Source organism: Bactrocera dorsalis, chromosome 2 (assembly GCF_023373825.1).
Source record: "Bactrocera dorsalis isolate Fly_Bdor chromosome 2, ASM2337382v1, whole genome shotgun sequence".
Classification (NCBI taxonomy): Eukaryota; Metazoa; Arthropoda; class Insecta; order Diptera; family Tephritidae; genus Bactrocera; species Bactrocera dorsalis.
Window position 1 is genome coordinate 50,411,347 of NC_064304.1, and position 23,685 is coordinate 50,435,031.

At 35.6% G+C, this 23,685-nt stretch overlaps 1 protein-coding gene across 6 annotated transcripts in view; it reads left to right on the forward strand.

The window, feature by feature from the left end:
* LOC115065727 (Down syndrome cell adhesion molecule-like protein Dscam2) overlaps positions 1-23,685 on the forward strand; it is a 138,452-nt gene that overhangs the window by 72,247 nt on the left and 42,520 nt on the right. For all 6 annotated transcript variants that reach the window (XM_049447426.1, XM_049447428.1, XM_049447425.1 and 3 more), the window contains exons 8-12: positions 1,315-1,432; positions 1,802-2,025; positions 9,543-9,670; positions 9,763-9,863; positions 10,964-11,168. In XM_049447426.1, the coding sequence (XP_049303383.1) occupies positions 1,315-1,432; positions 1,802-2,025; positions 9,543-9,670; positions 9,763-9,863; positions 10,964-11,168 (776 nt within the window). The remainder of the gene's footprint in view (positions 1-1,314; positions 1,433-1,801; positions 2,026-9,542; positions 9,671-9,762; positions 9,864-10,963; positions 11,169-23,685) is intronic.

Here is a 23,685-nt window from a genome sequence, read left to right on the forward strand (position 1 = left end):
ACACAATTGCACTGGAGATATACGAAAAAACTTTTTCGACTGTCCAATATTTTCGGTAAAAAATCTTCGGTATCTTCGGTGTGGTTAGCAGTAATCTATCAGTCAAGTTCTGGTTGATGTAACTAAGGCTCCTTCTTTGCAGGGGTAACCAGAACTTAACTGACAAATGGTCGCTAACGAGACATTAAGAAAATGTCCTTTAGATATACCTTAGATGCATATTCTTCAATAGAAAAGTGTGAACAGGCTTATTCAGCACGAAGTCAATATACAAATTTCTATATTATTTAAGGCATATCGAAAACATTTAACTTTTAATTTACATAATGATGTACAATAGTTTACATGCAGATATATTGTCACTTGTAAATTTATTATAATAAATCACTATAAAAATGGCAATGATATAAACTCTTCCACACACAAACCGAGTAAAGTAAGGCGACAACAAAATAAAAGAAGTAAGGAAAAGCCAAGTTCGGGTGTAACCGAACATTTTATCACATACTCGTACATGATTTCCCATATTTTCAAATAAATTAATATTTTGGGAGATATGCACATTAACCTTTTTGGGAAACGGGGCTCTCCCACTTTTTTAACCGCAGATGGCGCTCTTGAATGCGATTCGTTGCACCTAATTACAGTTTTGTATCCCATTGCGAAGTTTAGTAATGGCACTTTATAGGTTTTCGATTAATGGCGTTTTAAAGACCTACCAAATAGCAGAACTGCTAACATACTTGTATATCTTTACCACGTTGCATAAAAATATTTGTTTTATGTGGTACAAACAACCGTTAGGTGAACAAAACTATTATTCTTTGTAGCAACATGTTGCGATAGTATAAAGAAGAAGAGGAAACATACAGATAAATGCATATTAACTCGGCTAAACGAATTGCTCACGGGAGATAGACTGCCAGCGGCAGTGAAAACAGATAAAGTGTGCATGTGGGTATTTTTGTACGCATCCGTCTGAGGAGCAACTGTTGGGCTGACAATGAGGCAAATAATTCATTGTCATGGTTGCAGTCGTGCAGATACTACAGCACATACAAGTATACATGGTAATTTATATGCGTATGCAGGGGCGCGCACAGGTGTTGCACGCACGCTCAGGATAATATGGATATTTGCCAAGTTACTTTCTGCAGTTTTCTACTTTTCCACACACCCGCACGCAAGCACAGCCCGTAAAATTATATTTTGAAGCAATCATTCGAAGGTCATTTTTTACTCTTATTTCGTTCTTTTACTTACTTCTATGGCACTTTACTAACGTCTGGTACTTTTGTGATTTTCTACTTGCAGATGGTATCGTGTTTCGGATTCATCAGCATTGTACCCAATTCCATCTTCGCAGCGTGTGATACTGTCACGCACGCTGTTGCTTATCAAAAATGCTGACGAACGGGATGCCGGCAAATGGGTAAGTGAGCGCTGCAAAGCGCCTTCAACTTAAGATATGGGGCTCCTCTACACTGAGCCAGAGGAAATGAGTTATGGGAGCATAAAAGCGAGAACTTTTGAAAACAAGTCAATTGATGTGGCAGTCAAGAGTCTCTCTCACACGTGTACAGTGGGTCTTAAACGACCCACCTTTTCAGTGGAAATCGAGTTAGGAATCTCATTAACGCCAACTTGTGGAAAACTGTGTAATTTGCTACGGAAATTGTCAATTTAAAGTGGCATGTTGCCATTCAACGCTAGAGCTTATTTTACAACATTTTCTATGTTTTCCATATATGGGTACTACAACTCTCTTTACTTTCATTTTTTGCGTCTCTTTTGTGCCCAGGTGTGCCAGGCGGCAAATCAATTCGGCGAGCAGCGCATCGAAATCCGTCTGCTGGTTAACTCATATGTGTCGGTGCATATTCTGCCGCAAGTGCAAATTGTCAATTCGGGCGGAATGGCAATTTTCAACTGTTCGACCACGGGTTCAGCGATCGATGGCGTCGAGTGGTTGCACAATGGAATACCTCTACAGGGCAACAATGCGCTTAGCAACGGCAGAGAGAAGTAAGTGAATGTTTGAAATGCGAATTAAGCTTAGATAAATGCAAGCACATTTGTTCCTGTTTTCATATCTGAGAGCACCGTCTGCATGCTCTCGAATCGGTAGTTCGTCGGCTTAAATTCAGGTCGATGTAGGTAGTTAGCTTATTAATTGGTGTTAAGACTATAATATCTAATATCCAATTAGCAAACCAACTGAAATTGTTTAATTTAATCTTAAATCTAAATACGTAAATATGTAACTATGTATTGGGTAGTCGAAAAAGTCTTATCGTATTTAGTCAATAGATATCGTTGTAGTCGTATATTTCCAGTGCTTCCAATTATGTTGTGTCATACCATGTAGTGCTGGAAAGTTGAGATTTCGGGGAAGTTGAAAAAAAGCTACACCTGTTCAAAAATGAGTGAAAATAATGACGAGGTTCGTTATATTTCGAATTTTTTATATCGTCACCTGAAAGGCAAAATAACGTATCATCAAAAAATTCGAAATTGAGTGTCTTATTGATTACGCTTCACTACTTCAAATTACATACATAATATTACATATGTTCGACATTTTTAGGTTCTCCGGTCAGATATAAACCAGTTTTAACCAAAATTCAAATTTTATTTCACTCATGTTCCATTTTATTTCGTGTTTCATTCATGCCACTGTAAATTTCGGAAAATGTTGTTACGTTATTTTGCATTTAAGGTGACGATATATACCATGCAAGCCATCAATGAAATTTGTGAAATTTACGGAGGTGATGCTGTATGTAAAGTTTTAAACTGACGGAATAATGTCTCTCGCGGAAAAATAACAAAAATTGATCGACCAAAATGGTACATTTATTAGTATAAATATAAAAAAATAAGTTAAAGTTTGATTAGAAATACGAAAAGACTTTTTCGACTACCCAATATGTATAATAATTATAACTACTAGAACCAGTTTAGGGTTTTTACATAATTTCCAGTACTCCAACCATTTTTCACACCAATTTTGTTGATATTTCTGACTCGTTGATTGGTAAATTTGAGTTTTGCATTTCCTCAAAACTCACATCGAAAGTTTGCTACAGTTATCGAGTGGTTTGTGTGTAACAAACTGCACTAGCTACAACAATAACACATAAATATGAATGAATTTGTAGATCTGTGTTGCAGCTTTTTGCTTCGTTCGTTGAGATTTCGGTATATCGAAAAATAACATTGTTCCTTAATAGACACAAACCGAATATAAAATAAATAGGGAAGAGTACAACAGCGGTCGGAACTGAATGTTAAATGTTATTCGCAATTAATAAATGCAAGCAGTGTATAGTATTTCCAGAAACAAATTTTACGCCATATGTACATATGTAGTTTTTAAAATGTTATGAGTGGAATAGTCCTCCTAATTGAGTCTTAAGCTGCAGTGTTTAGAGAAACTCACTTGGATCATTTTAGCCTAAGTACATATACACCCTTTTACCATGTTCAGACCGACACTTAATCACACGATTATCCCACTAATCTTAAAAATTTTTCAAGATGATCCACGCTAAATCTCTCTGTGCGACTCTGATTTTGCACTATCTACTTGTCAGCATTGGAAATCTGTTACATTATCACAGCTGATTTAGACACTACAAAGGGAAAAAAATGTAAACAAACAATTTTTTTTAAAGCAATGAATCTAATTTCACCTGAAAATCGACTTAACAAATGAAAAAATGCATCCACTATTTTTATTATATGGAAAATATTTGAAAAAATACGGCTTTTATTTCAAAATACTATATAACAATCTTTTCTTTTGATAAATATTAAGCGATGTGTGTTCTTGAATGACAATAACAGCTGTTTTTTGATCTTTCTAACGGCAGTGAGAACACTGTTGGGTTATGAAATGCTTAAATGTAATCTAATCTTTTAAATTTTCCGTCTGAACATGGTATTATATCACTACTAGGATAATCGATTATCGGAGATGCAACAATCACTTGTAGGGCGAAGAAAACTTGAATACCCTTAAGCAACATGTTTGCGTGCATTAAAACTAGAATATTAAATCTAGAATATTTACTAATTGGTCCGTCCGTTTGTTTGCGGTCATGAACTTGATTTGCATGGCTGTGAGACAGAAGTGCTACAATTTCGCAAGCCAAACAAACAGAATGAAATAAAATAAAATTGAAAAGCTAAAAGCTGGAATATGTGCATCGTAATTGAAAGGAACGACAGTGATGCGCATGCTAATAAACGCCTGTTGAGGCATAACAACGGATTTGAAAAATGATAAAAATAAATAAAGAGAAGTTTGTTACAGCGTTAGTGAGGTGTAAGCATAAGCAATTCAATAGGTTTGTCAATGTGTTTTGTTAGCAGCCGATTGAGTAAGTTACAAAAATAAAAACTTTTATTACACCGTGCGTTGGAATGCGCAGGTACGCAGCATACATACATATGTTTCGGCAAAAATGAGCACGCCACTTTTACCACTACTGACTACAGGAATGTTAAAACTGCAATTAGAGGAATTTAATCACGCCACTAGTGTGCTACTAACACTAATTGTCACTGCTGATTTTTGGCGCTGCCGCTATCGAAAATAATAAAATATTGATCTGAAGTTACATTGTAATTTTGCAGGCGATAAAGAAGGGACGGTTTTGTTAACTCTACAATCAATCGAAATGTAATTTTCGTAAATTTGCACTTTATATTACACTAAAATTGATCATTAAAAACATTAAAGTTCTCCTGTCATATCTCTATATCATAAGTTGAAACAAATTTGAAGTGACAAGTGGAGGCAAGTTCTTCTTGTTTTAATCTTTCGAATGTAAATAAAAGTCTCCCTCTGGCAAAGTAAATCCTGTATTTTAAATCATTGACTATATTTACCTTTCATTGGATGTACCTTCAGTGTATTTACGTACCCTACATAAAAATATGGATAATGAGACACCTACAGAAAATTCTATTTGAAGTTGTTAAGAGTAATTAATATTGGTTGATTGGTAACAAACACTTTAATATACATACATCTGTCCTTGCGAATTGTACTTACTTCACTTAAACGGCACAAAGGCTCTTCTTTTTCCCTCTGAGTTGAGTTCTAATTTCCTCACTTCGTTTACTTATATCACTAACTTCACTGGTTTTATACTATTTATCGGCCTTATTATAATCGAAATATCCATAACGGTGCTTTCTTAAGAATTTTTATATTCATTTTGTTATTTCTACTTATATTAACACAATTCAGCAGTTTTTTAGAGGTGAGGTTGTCCGTTTATATCATAAATGGAAGGAAAGCTACACATCGTTCTATATTTTCAGCTCAAACTTTTAATAATTTTTAAATAAGCGAAGGCTTTCTAGTGAAATGTTTTCATGATCGATTTTAAATAAATATAAAAGTTTGTAAATGAAAATTTCAGCTATCTTTAATAATAGCTGTATTGAGAATTTTACATCAAAATCAATTAATTCATTATAATAATATAAAATTTAGTTTAAACATTTAGTATTTCGTCGAATGACCGTCGTTGGAAAACGCAGCTGCGCATCTCCTGGGCATGGAGTTCACCAAACGCTTGCATTTCGCGAGTGGAATGACCTTCCATGCCTTCGTCACAGAACTTCATAATTGCTTCGTATTTGACGAATTATCTTTCCCTACATCTTCTTTGATCTCTGCCCAAAGATTCACAATTGGATTAAGATCCGGTGACTGAGCCGGCCAATCCATAACCTCAACTCCATTTAGAGCAAACCAATTTTTTGCCAACCTGTTGGTATGTTTGGGGTCGTTATCTTGTTGAAAGACCCATTTCAACGGCATTTTCCATTCAGCGTGTGGTAGCATAGTCAACTCCATTATTTTAACGTACAATTTGGAATCCATGTTTTCTTTAATCCAAAGCAACGGACCTGTGCCTTAGTAAGACAAGCACCCCGATACATTGATTTTGGCACCTCCATGTTTTACCGTCCGTGAAAAATATTTAGGATCAAATGAAGCATTTACAGGCCTTCCTACATACTGTCGGCGTTCTCGGGAAACAAATAAAACAATTTTTGTTTCATCGGACTACAATAGATGCACCATTTTTCGACTGACTGCTCTTTAAACCACTGCTATTATTTCGAACACAGTTGTATGTACATATATATATTTTATAGGATCTCCGACGTCTCCTGCTTGGTGAAAAAATTAATATATCCTGTATAATGTACGAGTATAGACTCCATTGAATTTTTGAATTCAACATATGTATTATCTTGAATATTGTTATTTGTAGTGATCCATTGCCAATGTTCGCTTTTAGTTACGTATACATATGAAAAAGCTTCTTTTTATTTACAAGCTCAACAGATATCGGCATTTTGCCAATTGGCAAATAAAACATGGGAAATACTTATAAATATGCATGCTGATATGGAAACTCTGCACCTCTTTGTGATTATGCTAATCAAATAAATAATAATTTCCAAATTATTGGTTTGGCGACTTTGACTAGAATGAAGTTGGGAGAAAGAACAAGATTTTTCTTTTAAAGCAAGGGTGCAATATGCAAATGTTTAATAACCAAGGAACAAAGAGCAAATAAAAAAAATGTGTTAACTTAAAAGAAAATTCGCGAAGGCATAAGAATTAATAAAAAGAAGTTGATGGTGATGATTGTATGAGTCGTATTCAAGTTCTACGTGGTTTACACTGGAAAAACAACGATACGTTGAAATGATGTCTCTATTTGTGAAAGAAAAAAAAAATTCGGTTTTTGATTGAGATCGCTTGTTTTATTCGTTATCAGTCTTATAAGGTATATGTAAAGACTGAATAATGACCGATAAAGAATTTTACCTAAAAATTTCGGTAAAGGAAAGGCCTGTGCTTTTTTCATATAAATTAAGTGACAAAAACAAAAAACTAGTTTTTATGCAAAAAAAGATTTCTCTCATCAACCAATCATATTCACTCGATCTATCAACATCTAACACTCAAACTGGGAACCAATTAAGATTCCTCACAGTTTGGCTAATATATTATATAAGGTATAAATTCAACCGGAAGTTCGGTTATCTTTATATGAAGCAATTGGAGACTTAGAGAATAATTTATCCGATTTTACCAATTTTTGTGACGAGGGCCTGATGTTATCACAAAAATGTTCTCTCCGAATTTTTAGACCGGACCTCACAGCTTGTTAGATTTCGACAACGTTTTGACTTCCGCAAAATTATTTTTGCTTAAAACAGTTATTCTTATAATATCAATATTTGAGTATATGATATGATACATATAGTATTGTTATGTCTCGTGTTGCCTTTGTACTTGTACTTATATTCGCTTTGGGGTTTTAAAGATGACAAAGTCATTCGTGCAATAGAAAATTGATATTTGTGCCTAACATGTCAATGATCTCTATTATTATAAAAATTATTAAAAGAAGTACAAAATATCAGCCGACTTAAGGCCTTAAGAGACGACTCAGAATGCGACAAGGTCTGAATGGTGGTGTAAAGTTGACGAAATAATAAAACCACTCAAGCGCCCCCGATATAAAACTCACGCCAATGAGCGGCGACCAAATTAAGTCTATCGGTTCAACAGATTTACAGGAAGAAGCTACAATTTAAATATTATGTCTATGTGTGTACACCAAAGCATTTAAGCATATATTTGCTAATTTGACTTTTATGAGAAATATACGCTTTGGCATTGCAATTTCGGGAAATGTTATTCAGGTATACCGGGACGGATAGATTCGCAAATTGAAATGGATCTCCTTGAAAGTGAAATTATATGTATTTATACAAAAGTTGTATTAATTTCCGTCAAATAAAAAAGTATTGATCATACATCAGTCCGCCGCTGTTGAATTCCTCCTTAAATCTCCATTGATTAACGGTTTGCAGCATCACGCCACATACAAAAAACACATCATAAATTTACATTTATATTCACTATGTTAGAGTGAAAGTACTAGTTTACATGTGCAAGGATAAAAGGAGAACACAATTATGCTGATCATTCAACATTCAGCTGTCAGCTAGCTGGTATTGGTTTGTGTCCTTACTACTTATACGCAGGCCTGCATTATAAAGAACTTATGATAAATCTTGAACAATACTATTTGCAGAAGAGTTTCATGGCGAGGACCGAATACTTCAGCAGAATGCTCTTATGAATGTTTTAATATAAACGATGTCATATCTGGCGTCGAAAAATCTTCCCTTTTTGAATTGACCAGCAATAGGTCCGGGCTTTAATCGAATAGAAAATGCTCGAACAACAAGATATAGATTCCATATCTAATCTATCCATACTAACTTCCGCTGAAAAGCAAAACTTTTTTAAATCAATTATATCATAAAGTACCAGTATTGAATAACAATTTAATTAATGTGCAATACAATATATTATTATACCTTGAACAAGGTATATTAAGTTTGCCACGAAGTTTGTAACACCCAGAAGGAAGCATTGGATACCCTATAAAGTATATATTTGAATGATCAGTATGTTGAGCTGAGTCGAAAAAAACTTTCACATTTGACAATGTATCTTCACAAAAGTTGGCACAAGTTATTTTCTAAGATAATAATATAATATACGAAGAAATTGTTCACATTGGATTACTATAGGATATAGCTTCCATACAAACTGAACGATCGGAGTCAAATTCTTGTAGTGGAGACCTTTTCAGTTAACGAGATATATTCTGCAAATTCGTCGCGGTTTATTCTCTAAGGCAAAGCTACAATAGTTGAAGAAATTTTGCACTTCTGATAACAAAACCTGCCTGCATGAAATTTAGCATGTATGTTGCCCAAGATATCGCTTTAATCCTTCAAAACGAAACGTCTAAAAGATCAATTTTCTTTATTAAATAACTTTAATTTTTCTAGCAAACAACCTGGCTAAAAAGAACTAGTGAAATGTTTTGCTTTGGATGAAAACCACTGACCGGTTACGTCTTTAGATTTACTTAAACACATAGTTACTAAAAGAAATGCACCTGTGAAGGGTATATTAGCTTCGTCGCAGCCGAAGTTAACGTTTTTTCTTGTTTAATTTTTCTAGTTTAATACTGATCTTGAAAGGTTGTGCATCGTTAAGCTCAGTATTTTTCGGCCAGAAGGATCCACACATATTTCCATACAATGTGCCTGTGGGGTATGTTTTTTTTGCACAATGCAAACAATATGTTGCATATCCCACGTGCAGATTAACCAGTTCATTCTCACGAACAGGTATACATATGTATGTGTGTTTAAATGTGTGAACCAATTTATATGCAGTTATGTAAATCCAAGCACATGCGGTGCTTCCATTACCCCTCACTCATACATATGCAGTTAACATCATTTTCTATGTACTTGCCACATATGTATGTAAGTATACTCACGAGTTTAGGGTTTCGTAATTAGGGGTGTGTCATATATTGTGCAAAGCTAGTATGCATAAGTATTTATGTACAGTTATAATATTGTGTTTGAATACTTCGGCTAATGTCCACATTTTTGTTTGTCATCTACAGCATACGGTTTCTTACGAAGACCTCGCTAATGGTACATAACGTGGGTCGTAGAGATCGAGGGGTCTATCAGTGCTTGGTGGAAAATAGCAGAGCCAGCGCCCAAGCTATGGCTGAACTGAAGTTGGGTGGTAAGTACAAATGTGTGATAACATCTCGCTTAACAAATTAATAATTCATAAGGTCCAAATATTTAAAGTGGATTTTCCCGTTTTTCTTGTAGATACCGTGCCTGAACTGATTTACACCTTTATTGAGCAAAATGTGCGGCCGGGGCCATTAATATCGCTTAAGTGCTCGGCTAGCGGTTCGCCGCCACCACAAGTAAGTATATCGTTCACTACGCTCAAGCTTTATATTTCTCCTACATATAAATATTGCAAGTTTCAGTGGCATGTTGCTGCTGCAATTTAAATGCGATAACACGTAGACAAGCCCACAGACATAGTATATACATACATATATGTACCTACGTACAAGGTTTGTCCGGAAAGTTATAGGACTGAGCCGATTTAAAAAAATAACCAATCGTTACAATTCTTTAAAAACTTTCAAAATAGGCTCCTTCTGCGACGATCCAGTGCGATTTTCAAGTATTGAAGGCGTTAAGGAAGGTATTCTGCAGAATAGCCTTGAGAGCCCAAGTGCATGCTGCTTGGATCCCTTCTGTCGCCTCAAAATGCTTGCCTTTCATCAGCCTTTTCAGGCAAGGAAACAAAAAAGTCTTGGGAGACCACATCTGGGCTGTGGAGCGGTTGAGGAAGCGGGATGCCGGCCTCGGTTAAATAGCTGTTCACAAAAAAGTCGGTGTGAGCCGGGGCGTGGTCGTGGTGCAACTTCCAATCGGCTGCGATGTCTTGTCGGACTCGATTGACCCTTCGTTTCAGTCTCTTGAGGACTTCCACGTAAAACTTGGTTTTGACGGTTTGTCCAGGAGGAACAAATTCATGGTGGACGATATCTTTGTTGTCAAAAAATACAATGAGTATCGTTTTCACTTTCGATTTGCTCATTCATCAGTGACCCCTCCCAGCCCTGCAAAAAGGTCTGTTGCCACCGAAACATACCACTTTTTGCTAAAGCAACACCTGGGTAAGCCTGCTTGTTCATATCAAACGTCTCTGTCGCAGATTTACCGTGTTTAACACAGAATTTAATCGCGTACCTCACAGAAACGCGTCGCGCGAAATGTTTGCTCTGACTCTCCAGATGCTCGGAGACAACTAACCAGTCGCTCGTTCGTTAGCTAGGCACGCCCTTTACCGAATCCAGTCGGTATGCGCACGCTCCGAAGTACAGGCATGGCGGAAGAAAATCATTCCTATTACTTTTCGGACAAACCCTGTATATAGACTATGGTGCAAAATCTTATGCTGCTGTTTGGCTAAGTGATTATTATAGTCGTTTTTGTTCTTGTTTTGCAGTTTGCCTGGCTGTTGGACTCCCAGCCGATAATGGATGTTTCGCTGCATCATCGCTTCGCCATCGGTCAGTTCGTCGATATGTCTGGCGATGTGATCAGTCACTTGAATATTTCACATGTGCGTCCAGACGATGGCGGACTTTACAAGTGCATCGCCATCAATTCCATGGGAAGTGTGGAGCACTCGGCGAGATTGAATGTTTATGGTGAGTGCGATACATTACTGTTGATACATACCGTCCTTGTCTGCTTTTAGCCATAGGTTAATGCGTGAATAAATTTTACTCATAAGAATTGTTTATTATTTTAAGACAGGAAGGTATACATCCTAAATATATATACATACATGCATACATACATACACAGATATAGTAAAAGCAATAAATTTAAGAGTTGAGATTCTTTTCTTATCATTTCTTTAACAGCAAAAGTCTGACCTTTGTTTTTTTCCACGGTTGTTTATAACACCTGAAACTATTAGATACATATTTATGGTATATCAAAATGATCAGGAAAACGAAGCAAGTTGATTTTCGTTTTATTTTAGTTTATATTATATATATTTTATAGTAGAATTATATATTTTACCTTGGAGTATAGAGTTTATACTCTTTGGCCACCTGAAATCATTTCAATTACTATTAACAATCGATCACGATACACTATTCTCTATACTATTCGCTCTTTGTATTCAAGGTTATGTTTGAAAATTTTAAGTGAAAATTGCAAAGAATTAGAATAATACAAACTTGATGTAGAGCTTTAGAGATTTAAGAAAATAAAGTTGATGGGATAACAATCGGGTACTAAATTAAAGAGGTTTAAAATAGCGAACTTGCTAATAGTTTGAATGGTGCCCACAGAATGTTTCAAACTTTCAATAGCCGCGGTGAATATTGGTATAGATTTTTAATATATATTAATATATCATTCCATCCAAAATTTACACTCAACAATTTTTTTCGGTTGATAGTTGTCTTAATCTCACGATAGGTCACATGGCGATCAGCATTATGCATGTTCCGCAACAACAACTGATTTTGGACGACCTTCCCGAAACTCGTCTTGGCGTGATCTACGACTTCGAATTTACCGTACCATCGATAAACACTAGTCCTTGATGGAGCTTCTCGCCAAAAATTGAATTAAGTTCATCTATGCACTCCACGTCGAAATGTGTAAAATATAATCGGGAAAAAATTTTAGCGTTTTATTTGCATTTTTTGGTCGAGAAGATTATTTTAAGTTACTTCAAATAATAACAGTACCGTTCCTTAGTCAAAACATTTCAAGTTTCAAAAATGATAAACTTTTCGATAAAATTGTGAGTTTCCAGATTGCAACAGTAATGTTGCCAAATCCAAGATGCAATCTACATATGATATGTATGTAATTTCTGTCTGTGAAAGCGATAACTTAAGAAACAATTGAGACATATTGTTACATATATTCCTTGGCACCCAAGAGGTTGGTATTGCAAATGGGCGTAATCGGTTTACTGCCACGCCCACATAACGCCATTAAACGAAAACCTATATAATGCCATAACTAAGCATTAAATTAAGGTATAAAACTGTAGTTTGTTACAGGGGATCGCGGAACAAGCAGCACCTGTTGGCTGAAACTTCTTAAAAGTGGGCGTACCAATAAAAATGGTTTAATTTACCTCTAATGGGTATAATCAAAGAATAACCACGCCCACACCCCATACACTGTTATATTGAAAACTACTAAAAGCCTGATAACTCAATGAATATACATATGCATATGTACGTCACATCCAAACTGAATGTTTATTAAGAATTTTTAATTTTTACCTTGAAGTGTTTTAAAAGCATGCACTTTAGTTTTTTAAATTATATTTACTACTAGCTGACCCCGCAGCCGTTTTCTTGCGTGAAATTGTGTGTTTTGAAATGAAAAGAAAGTTCAATTTATCATTTCTTTTTTTTCAATGTAACGCAGCATGATAAACAACATTTTTCGGTTTCTGTTCCGATGTACAGAAAAGATAGTTTTCCAACGTGTGAGTACCCCACGTATTTTTGGCCGTGTGAAAAACATAGCAGTTATAAATTTATGCAAGACATTTCTAGCGACTATCCTTATGTCCTGTTGATCATCATCTCAAATGCAATTTTTACTGGAAACGGAAGCCGTTTAAACCGAAATGGCAATTAGATAGAACTCAAAGGAATTCGTAGAATCAAGCATTCTGCCCCCTTGTATTCGATAGGTGCGTCACAATCAGTCGGGTTCCATTACATAGTTTTGGCGCTTGCAGATTGCGAAACATAATAACGACAGATCCAACTTTGAGATGCGGTAGCATACCAAAGCACTCCAAAGAATTTAGAAATTCCACTGGATAATTCACGGCGTCGTCTTATTGTCAAGACGATTGATCGATTTGTATGAGCCCAAATCTCCCGGAATTTGTTTGGCGGATAAACATTCGTGATGACTTCATCTTTCGTGGATCGATAAACGGCAGATGGAATTGATATCAAACCACTAGAATTGATCCATTTGCAATTTTTAGCGAAGACGATGTAAAATTTCTTCGGTAATGTCATTTTTGTTCGTATCCCATAATAGATGCGGGTTTGAAGGCTGATTTGTAGAAATGATTATCGCGAAAAGTGTGCGAACTTCATTTGCATTCAAGTGATTGACATTTTCCAGCAATTGTAATTGCTGGCTTACTTCTCCAAAACTCACAGACACCGTACCACTCACAGTACGCAATGACTCAAATGAAGTTGAACCGCGTACATTTATTAATAGAAACCGAAGGTAGAAACTATCGTCGTTTTTCGGGTGAATTATGTAAATTCGTTCTAAGGCATCAGTTGAGAAGACATCTGGATGTCCATCTACTGGTTGGTCTTGCTTTCTGCGTAATTATTTCTTCGACGATGCATTCCATGCATAATATCGAGGTATTTCCGAATGTCCTCGTAAACGGATCACTGACGAAAGTTGATCAAAAACTCGTAAATGTTAATTTTGTTGTTAGCGGTGTGTCCACTGGCTGTACTGAATTTCCTGGGTTGAAATACACTCTTTGGCCATTCTCCAAATTAATTGCGAGACGCACAACAGTCGGAAAACAGTCGGCAAAAGTAAATATCTTACAAAGTGCTTTGGTGCAGTTGACGTATCGACCGTGTCGTTCAAGACCAATAACCGCCATGTTGCTTCCTTTGGTAAAGTACTTACAAACGTATTTTATCGATTACACCAAACTGCAATATTCAACATTGATATGAGTTTTGAATATGAGTTAGTCAATAATGGTGAATATAGTACGATCCATGTGTTGTCAACTTCGATATTCACTCTTCTAAATTGAATGCTGAATGTTCTGCCGTTGTCGTCTGGTGAGCGACGCCGATAGAGTGGATATTCATACGTGGATACTGTTTCGTGCATTTATTGTCAGACATACAAACCGAAGTGGGATATTGATTTTCATCACTTCGTATAATACAGGATTTTGCGTGCGGCAAACCTCTATTTTGCCACTCAACAGAATACATCTAGCAACTGACTGCACCATATATATGTTGCTTCAAGATAAAGTCCATCGAAGCTGTTGCTTGAAAAGTCTTGCTATGACATCGTGACGATCGCTTGCTGATTGACCGCGACGTATAATACCGCACGTATGTCATCGCATTCTGGGAGTACTCGATCACTTTGTGTGCAACACACATAACATTTTCACTGAATAATTTTCAAAAATTTTTGAAACAAACGACAAATTTGAACGATTCAAATAATTAAAAATCAAAACAAAAAATTTAAAAAAAACAATTTGTATGGAAAAAATTAACTTTATGGACTTTTCCGACTTTTCTTGAAGAAAAGCATACAGGTCTTTTTATTTCTAAACCTTCCCCGATTCCAACAGAACATTCTCTGAAAATTTCATTAAGATTGGTTCAGTAGTTCTCTTAGCGTTACTAATAAACAAACATTCATTCGTTTGTATGGAAAAAAGAAAAGGGCTGTTTTTAGGGGGTTTCTGGCAGTTATTCGAATTTTTCTTGCCGTAAAACCATCCTTGAGCCTCAACGAACATTTTAAAAAAAGAATTGGCAAAATTGGTCCAGGCGTTTTTGAGTTATGCGCTTACCAACATATTTTGCGATTCATTTTTATATACATACATACATACATATGTATAAGAATATTGAATTTTATATTTTTAACACCAAACATTAAAAAATGTAATTTTCTGTTCGATACGCGCCGCTCTCTTGTAAAAAAACTTATGTACATGTAAAAGCAACAAGAAAGTCATCAGCGTGAGTTGATATAGGAGAGTATTCTGCCACCTCATTACATACAAATCACCGTTAAATGAACCCTGCAAAGACATATTGCGGAGTAAAAAATTACTGAAATATTTCGATAAACGAAACTGCTGATTACTGGCACCTCTTTTCTGTTAAGTTTTTGTCTAAGCTTCACTACAATTTGCTTTATAAAATGCCGACATTTAAGTTCTTAATTCATTTCAAGTTGAATCATTAAAATACCAACGTTTACCTACACGTACTTATGTATATAGACGGTTCATAAGTCTATCTATGTGTGTGTGTAATTATAAAGTTCCCATTCTGTGGTTAGCTCGCTCCTATTGCCTTTGTGAAATGAAATAAAAATTGAATAAAGGAACTCACTGCAAGAAAACAATTTCAAGTGCAGCAGAAAATCAATTTCCTCCGCTTCCTCATTATCAATTGTGCCGGCGAGCACAAAAAAAGGGAAATACTAAGCTATTTGCTCGCTATTACCATTCTCTGCCCTCGAGCCACACCCATTCAAACTTTATTGCTACAGTTTCTGAACACACACATTACATGCACAAACAAAATTTGAAGATTTTTTCCAGTACCGTCTCCGTCGATTGTACTGTGTCGAGCGTGGCTGCGGCTGCTGCATTGTGATGCTGTCATTGTTATCAGCTCGGGCTATGAAAAACGGCTAATGATGATATAGGGCCAGGGAGCATCGGTGACAACGGCAACAATAAAGTGACATTGAACAAAACCGGAGCTTTGATAGGAGAGCGAAAGGGCATGACGATAACGGCGGTAATGATAACTCTGTAGCTGCAACGCTATCACCATATCTCTTTTATATCCTGCTTTTCGAGAAAACAGCTTGTGGAGCGAGTGCGCTGTAGTCAACCCAGTTGCTGAGTATATTTTTTACTCACATATGTATGTACATATGTACGTATATATTTATGCATCACTACGTCCTTGCATCAGTAGTTCTGCTTATTGCAGACACTTTCAGAACTTTAATGAGGGCACTACTTTTCCGTTGCCACTTACATATTTATATGTGTTCACGAAACTTCCTCCTCAACCTTGCCCTTTCTCTAGTGCTAAACTCCGTTTATCCTCCCCACATCCCATTATACTTATGGCATAACACATGCATATTTATTTAGCGCTCGGTTGTGGACTGGCCTTTTTTATCAACTCTTGCTGCTTTGGTTTTACAGCCCCAGATTATTGCTGCTGTCGTTGATATTGCTTTTGCGTTTTTTGCCAGAATAACTAGCGAACATTGATTGGAAATATTGTACGGCCCAAGTCTACACGAAAACGAAATAGAATGTCATAAAAATGCCGGAGAGCAACAATATTCGACAAGCGGCGAGCTTTCAACACACACTCCACTTCATTAATACACTCACGGAACGAAGCACACATGCTCGTATGTACTGATGTTTGTGTATGTATTGTATGTATATGTGCACTTGTATCAAGACGGTACTGGCATGGAAATCTCTAACGTTTGTTGTTGCAAGATTTCGTGCAGATATGTTCTATTCATAGAGCCAGATATTGGGCAAAAAATTGTTGAGTTAGCGAAATTCGAAATAAACAACAACAATTTAATAGAAAATTTTGTGTGGGTATTAAGTTTGTGCTTTGGTACATATGGATCTCTTCATACATCTACATTAGGGTATCCGTTATTTCCCAAATTTATTTTTGAGTCTGCAGCGCCATCAAAATTTTTAGTAAATGCCTTAAAAAAAAATTATAAAACCCATATGAGCTCTTAATATTGATAATAACCCGTGCCGCAACGACGATTTATTTCCCATTTAAATAACTGGGGTTTTCCTCCTTTTTCAACTAATTTTGTCTTTGCGAAACCAATTGATACATTGCTGCGGCGCCGAATTACTTTTGTAGGAAATCGAACGTTCTACAGAAAGTTTCTCTGAAATTTTTCAAAAAAATCACTTCCGTCAAAGTTATTCAAGGTCAAAGTTGAGCTAAAAATTATTTTTTGTTTTTTTAACAAAACAATTTACATCAATATTGATTGTTTATTGCCGCTGCAGACTCAAAAATAAATTGGGGAAATAACGGACACTCTAAGCTACATACATACATATGCATGTATTAATATGCATCCAGAAACCATTGTATGTACTTACATACATACTTACATACATATATGAAGCAATATGAAGATGTGCTTTCCAGCACAAATGGCATAGATCACAAATTTATTTTTACTTCAATAAGCCAATGAGTTTCAGAAATATCCTAAATATAAATATCCAGTTTTGAATAGAAAGAGCTGTGCAGCCAAATACTAACTCCAAGTAAAGGAGGATAAAAAGGAAAGCTCAAATTGATTAAATTTGTTATAGGTTAAAGTATGTTGTTTTAGATCAAAGCAATGTCATTTTAGTTTTCTGATGATATTTGGCGATCGTTCAAAAATATTTCGGTTTGGCATTTTGCCATTCTTTTGAGCAGAAAAATTCTGGAATTTATTTCATTGACAACACCTCTTTTAGCCTATGAAATAATCTTATACAGCGGCAGTACTTCCTTTCGGCATATACGCACACGTAGATATTCGGCTTGATAAGCATTTTCATAAATATTTTGCAACCAATACAATGACATTTATGTATTATTATTTAGTTTCGACCTCATGCTTTTGCGCGCTCATGCCCAATGCCATACCAAAGCAATAACGAGCATATAAAGAAATGAATAACGCAATTTATTGCATTGATTGTCAACAAGAAACAAACAGAGTCGGTTGTTGCTGGGCTAATTTGGGCATTTCCAATGAGCAAACACTCATACCCACAATTATATCCAGATAGATAGATAGTTGATAAAATATACATAGTTGTCCTACGAGTGAGTCTATCAACAAACTACTGCTTGTGCCAATCAAGTGCAAAGTTATACATACATACATGCGCAGCAGTGCGAAGAGATACCTGACTGACTGTTCGATTCTGTACATAACCATCTGATTTTGATACTCCATACCAATACATTATAGCTACACAGTCACCGCAGACGGTCGCTTATAAAAAGTAGAATCTCGGATGTGAACACATTTAGAGTTTGCATTCATGCGGCAAATGAGGTAAAATAAGCGAAGCATTGCCGAGTTGTGACGACGAAATCGATTTTATTTACTAATATGCCAGTGCACAGATGCCTTACATAAATACATACATATGTATGTGCTCATGTGAGTTTTGTTCCTTTCATAAGGAAATAGTGACTTGAGAGTGTGATGCACAGGAATATCTTTGAAGATAAATAGGGGAGTATCGTATCGTGTGCGCTGTGTCTAGTTGAATTACTTGCGACTCAATTTTCATGATTTCTGTTATTTTGAATGTTCAGCTGAAATACCCTCAAACACTCATTATGCTACAAGTAGCTTCATGTTGATGTCGTTTAATCAGAAAAATAGAAATCCTAAAAATTTAGAAGTTCTTCTAGTTTGTTTTGACTGCATAATTTCATACTAATAATCGGTTTATCTAGATAATTCAGCATATAGTTTATTTGCTTTTTGTTGGCATTAAATTTAAATAATACTGTGGAAAGTCTGATAGTAAACTTTTACTCATGGACATTGATTTAGCGTATTCTCTATCGAGAGACTCATTTTGAATTTTAATAGAAGGCATTCTAAATTCTCTTCCACGGCTGCATGGTGTTTGCTTTCAAACATATAATCATGGGAAGAAGTCTACACACACCTTTCGATTTTGTGATTTGGAGAACGAGTGCTTTTTACCGACGAGGGGAACTATTATATAATATTTCTGCAAGTGATTTAGAGTTTGGAGAAAACCGAATACTACGCTTCACGTAAAAAGCTGTAGATTAAATATGGAGGCGGCAGTGTTATGTTATTTGAGGTCCCATGGTTTCATCTATAGATGAAAGGTCGGTTTTTTTTTCGGCGGGAGCTATGCTTATAAAAATATATTTGAATACATTGGATTTTCCACAAGACAACGATCTCAAATAGAAGGCACAAGTTTTTCGAGACTGGCATCCAAAAATAATAAGACTTTTTGATAAAATTTCGCATGAAAACCTTTTCGCTGAAATATATTTTTCTGACTCAACTGTGCCAAATGCCACATCAAAATAATCATTAGTGTTTAGTATACGCTTGTCTTTCTGAACCTGAGCTAAGTCACTTAAACTACCCACACGAGTACAATGGTCAAAAGTGTATAAAATATTTATGAATGGGCTATTTTAAAACAGTCGCGTTCCACGAACAAAGCAGTACCACATAGCTTGCAAATCTACCTGATTCGTTTATGGCAGACTCTGCATCTAAGAGGCTTGAGGATTCTCTTTGGAAAATGTGCTCCTCCAGCTGTAGAAGCACTTGGAGCTAACGCGCGCTTGAATATCTTTTCAATGTCTAGTGTCATAGGTAGTATCGCGTAATGTCCCTTGAAACTCAAGCAAATCTTTGGTACAATTATTCACGTCTTTGTACAGCTTCCAAGCGTTTACCATTGTGGAGCACATCATCGAAGTAAAGAGCGGCCACCACCATTTTTTGCCTCGAATCCCAATTTTGTATACATTTACGGCCTGATCATGTAGATCAACACCGTCCATACCGTGGTTGTAATTTGAAAGTAAATTTGGCTGAGGTATACTTATCTTTTTTTGTTCCAGTTTTGACCAACGCTTTACGTATTTCAACGGTTCAACCGTATCAAAATTAGTTCCCATAGTTACGACATTATTGACATCGACATCAGGAGGAATCATAACGATATCGACATCATCTGCCTCATCATCATCAGCGATGTCAGCTAAAGCCTGTGAAAGTTGTTTATATCTCTTTCTATAAAAACACGAAGTGGAAATAGCCATCCTAACCAAAAGATACAATTTTTTATTTCACCTACACATTTTGCCATTGTACCTTAGTACAGAACTTTTGAAAGGCACATATGTACCTCAAATAAGAATAGGTTTTTCAAATGGGTTTTTTTTGTAAAATTGATCTCTTTAGTCTTATCTCACACAACACACAATTTTAAAACTAACAACCGAGAGATAATAGCTCATCAACAGCAAAATAATGACTAAAGACACAAAATCACACAATATGAAAAAACCGCACAGAAGTTGACGCCACAAAAAGTGCCGTTATGAATTCGCGTGAAGCGAATGTATTTTTTTTGTTGTTTCTAGGAATAAAACTACGCATATGATCAAAAATTTGTGTGCAAATACTTAGCATTGAGTTACGCCACATGCCTAAACTTGACTGAATTTCTGTACACAAGCGAGTACAATGGTTGTAAATGGGTTAAGCTACAATAGCCAAATTAACGTATGGAAATTCTTTTCATTTTACCGAAAATGTCGGTCAATGTGTGCGATGTATAACTGAAACTTGGAGATAATACTTTCTGATAACTGTATATCTGAGTGTGAAAAATTAATTGATAGAAATTTTCCTTCTTCCGTATGACTTTATGTCGCATATAACGTCTAATATAAGAGTTATCTTAATAAGATAGAGAGAGCTTGTTTTGCTCTGTGTGTTCTGTGTCTAAAATAGACAAATTTTGCGAAATCTTGACCTAGCTCCCATAAAACTATTATTAAGATTATTGAACATCCGGCTGACTTTACTTCATGTAATTCGTGATTTTATGTGAGAAAACTTGATGAAACCCCTTGAGCATTCTACTAGTCTATGCTATGTAGTTTTGGTGAAATTGGTAGTGATATCGATATATAAAGCATTTCGATCCTCTGATTGACTTTTTCCACATTAACTTAATACATTAAAGTTAGCCTCTTCTGTCGAGTTAATAGCACATACGTATCACTCATTTATGATGAGATGCTTTCAATATGATTTTAGATGATGCGAACTAAATTATAGCAATAAAGCTAAGTGTAAATCTTTAGCAATATTTTTAGTAAAAAGTTTTGCCTCCTGAAACGTTTTTTCTTCCTTTCGAAAATTAGATATTTAGGGTACTCACAGCCCGTCATAAAGCATCGTAAAATCATAAAATTATAAATTTTTATACTGATTCAAAAAAATTGTTGTTGGATTATGTATGGTGAAGTTTATAGATAAAGTAGTTTCGATTCATATTTTTGTTCAAAATTAGTTTGCGTTTGTGTCAGAGTTCAAACTGTTTTGGAAGTAAGAATAAAGTTTCCACAATAAAATTTTGCTAACCAAAAACTGTTCTGTTTTGGGTTAACTTTACTAAAAAACATATTTTTGAATACTTTCATACTGTACTGGCACTGCACCTTACATATTTACAAAGCGCTAAAATCTCCAGTCAAAATAGATAATATCCTTTAAATTAGAAATAACTCATTTGAAATTTAATATTGGCCTCAACCAACTGATTAATCCAATTTGAGGAATTATATTTTTTTTCACACTATGATTAATTAATTTCCCTTATAATCGGACATCAAATCCTTTTAGTCAATCTAATTTTCATCACAACACAAATTTGCGATAATTAAAAACGTGGCAATGCATTAATAAGATAATGATTAACTTCGCCCAATTCACCACTCTGACGCTGTGAAGTGAAGTGAACATTATGACGATAACAACAACGACCACCAAACGCACATACTTATGCATGTGTTGTATATTAGTGCAATGCAAAGCTCATTATTTGTCGGACCAAGCGGGAAACAATTGTTTATGTACAAGCCATTATTTCTCATGCGTGAGAGTGCGTGGGTGTGCGGTTAAGTAGATAATGCACATCTCCTGGCAACTGCGGCTTTGAGCAAATACATAGAACAGAAAATGCATATTTTATGACAAAAGTGATTGTGTATGTGTGTGTATTGGTGGCGTTCATAATTTATTCCTGCTGAATGATATTATGGTTTCAGCTTTATTGTGCATGAGTAAGTACATACATACCCATAAACAGAAGTATGTAGTTATGCGTATATGCTAAATAGCAAACAAACAAACCGAGCGTCATAGTGTGTGTGTGGGCTTATGTGGATGTGTGTAACAATTTAAGTAAACTAATTGCGAATTTCGCATTATTTGCATTGCATTTGCTCTTACATATGTGTGTGTGTTTGTGTAAGTTTAGCGTGTTTGCTTATCTGCTGGGGACACATGGAGTCATACATAAATTATTGATATGCGCATTCTAGCAATGAATGTAAATTAGTGAAATGCCTTGCGCCTAAATTTATGCCACTAAACAAATGTTGGACGACAACCGACGTTGTTGCGTTAAGTCAAGTTGACGTTTATAGGCGGCACTTGCTTTGTTTGTTGGTGGAAATGCAATCAAATGTTATCTCTACAAAGCTTATGTCCTGGAAGACAATATGTTGGTTGAAGGAATTATTACTCATCTAATTTAAAATTTCATGCATGGTATACACATTTTAGCATCGCACCTTTAAAATGTCTGAAAGATAACCGTGGTGAAGCAAGTCTTGCCTCATACACAAGTTGAGATGCATCTAAAACTCGAATCATTTATGTGTAGTGGTCTCACTTGAGGTTGATGGTAAGTTTTTATTATTTGCTGGAGAACCAGAAATTAAAACGAAATATTAATCGCATAACGGAAGCTTATAGGCGTGGACGGTCCATGGTTATCATGGTTATACACTTCCCTAACCCGAATGATCTTAATCCACAAAACGACTTCGAGTTATGGAACGGGATTTATATGAAATTTTACTTCTACTGCCAATTCGAGAGTTCGAGTTAAGAAAGTTCATCTGTAATACAACCATATATACACTGATCCGGGCACGCGTTGCTGTGGCTACGATATACATTGAATAATATCTTAGTAAACTATTCAAACCAGTAAAAAATATATTATTTACTAATAAAGGAGAAAACGTTATTGTCGGTATCAAAAGATTGTGCGTGAGGGTCAATTTTGAAAGTTATTGATACAAATATTCACTAGAAACAAGTAAGGAAGAGCTAAGTTCGGGTGTCACCGAACAGTTTATACTCTCGCATGATAAAGTGATAATCGAGATTTCATTATCCGTCATTTACATATTTTTTAATTTTGCTGTAAAATAAATTAGAATTAAATTCTGAGAGATTTACCGATATTTTCGGTGAAAAATTAGGTTAGGTTAGGTTAGGCACTAAGTTCTTCGTGTTCGATATCAGGGACCTTGAAAAGTTATAGTCCGATCACAACAATTTTTCCACAAGGGATACCTCAGCTCAAATACCGTATTTGTGTAAAGTTTTATTCCGCTATCATCATTGGTTCCTAATGTATATATTATACAGAGAAGGCATCAGATGGAATTCAAATTAGCGTTATATTGGAAGAAGGCGTGGTTGTGAACCAATTTCACCCATATTTCGTACATGTCATCAAGGTGTTAA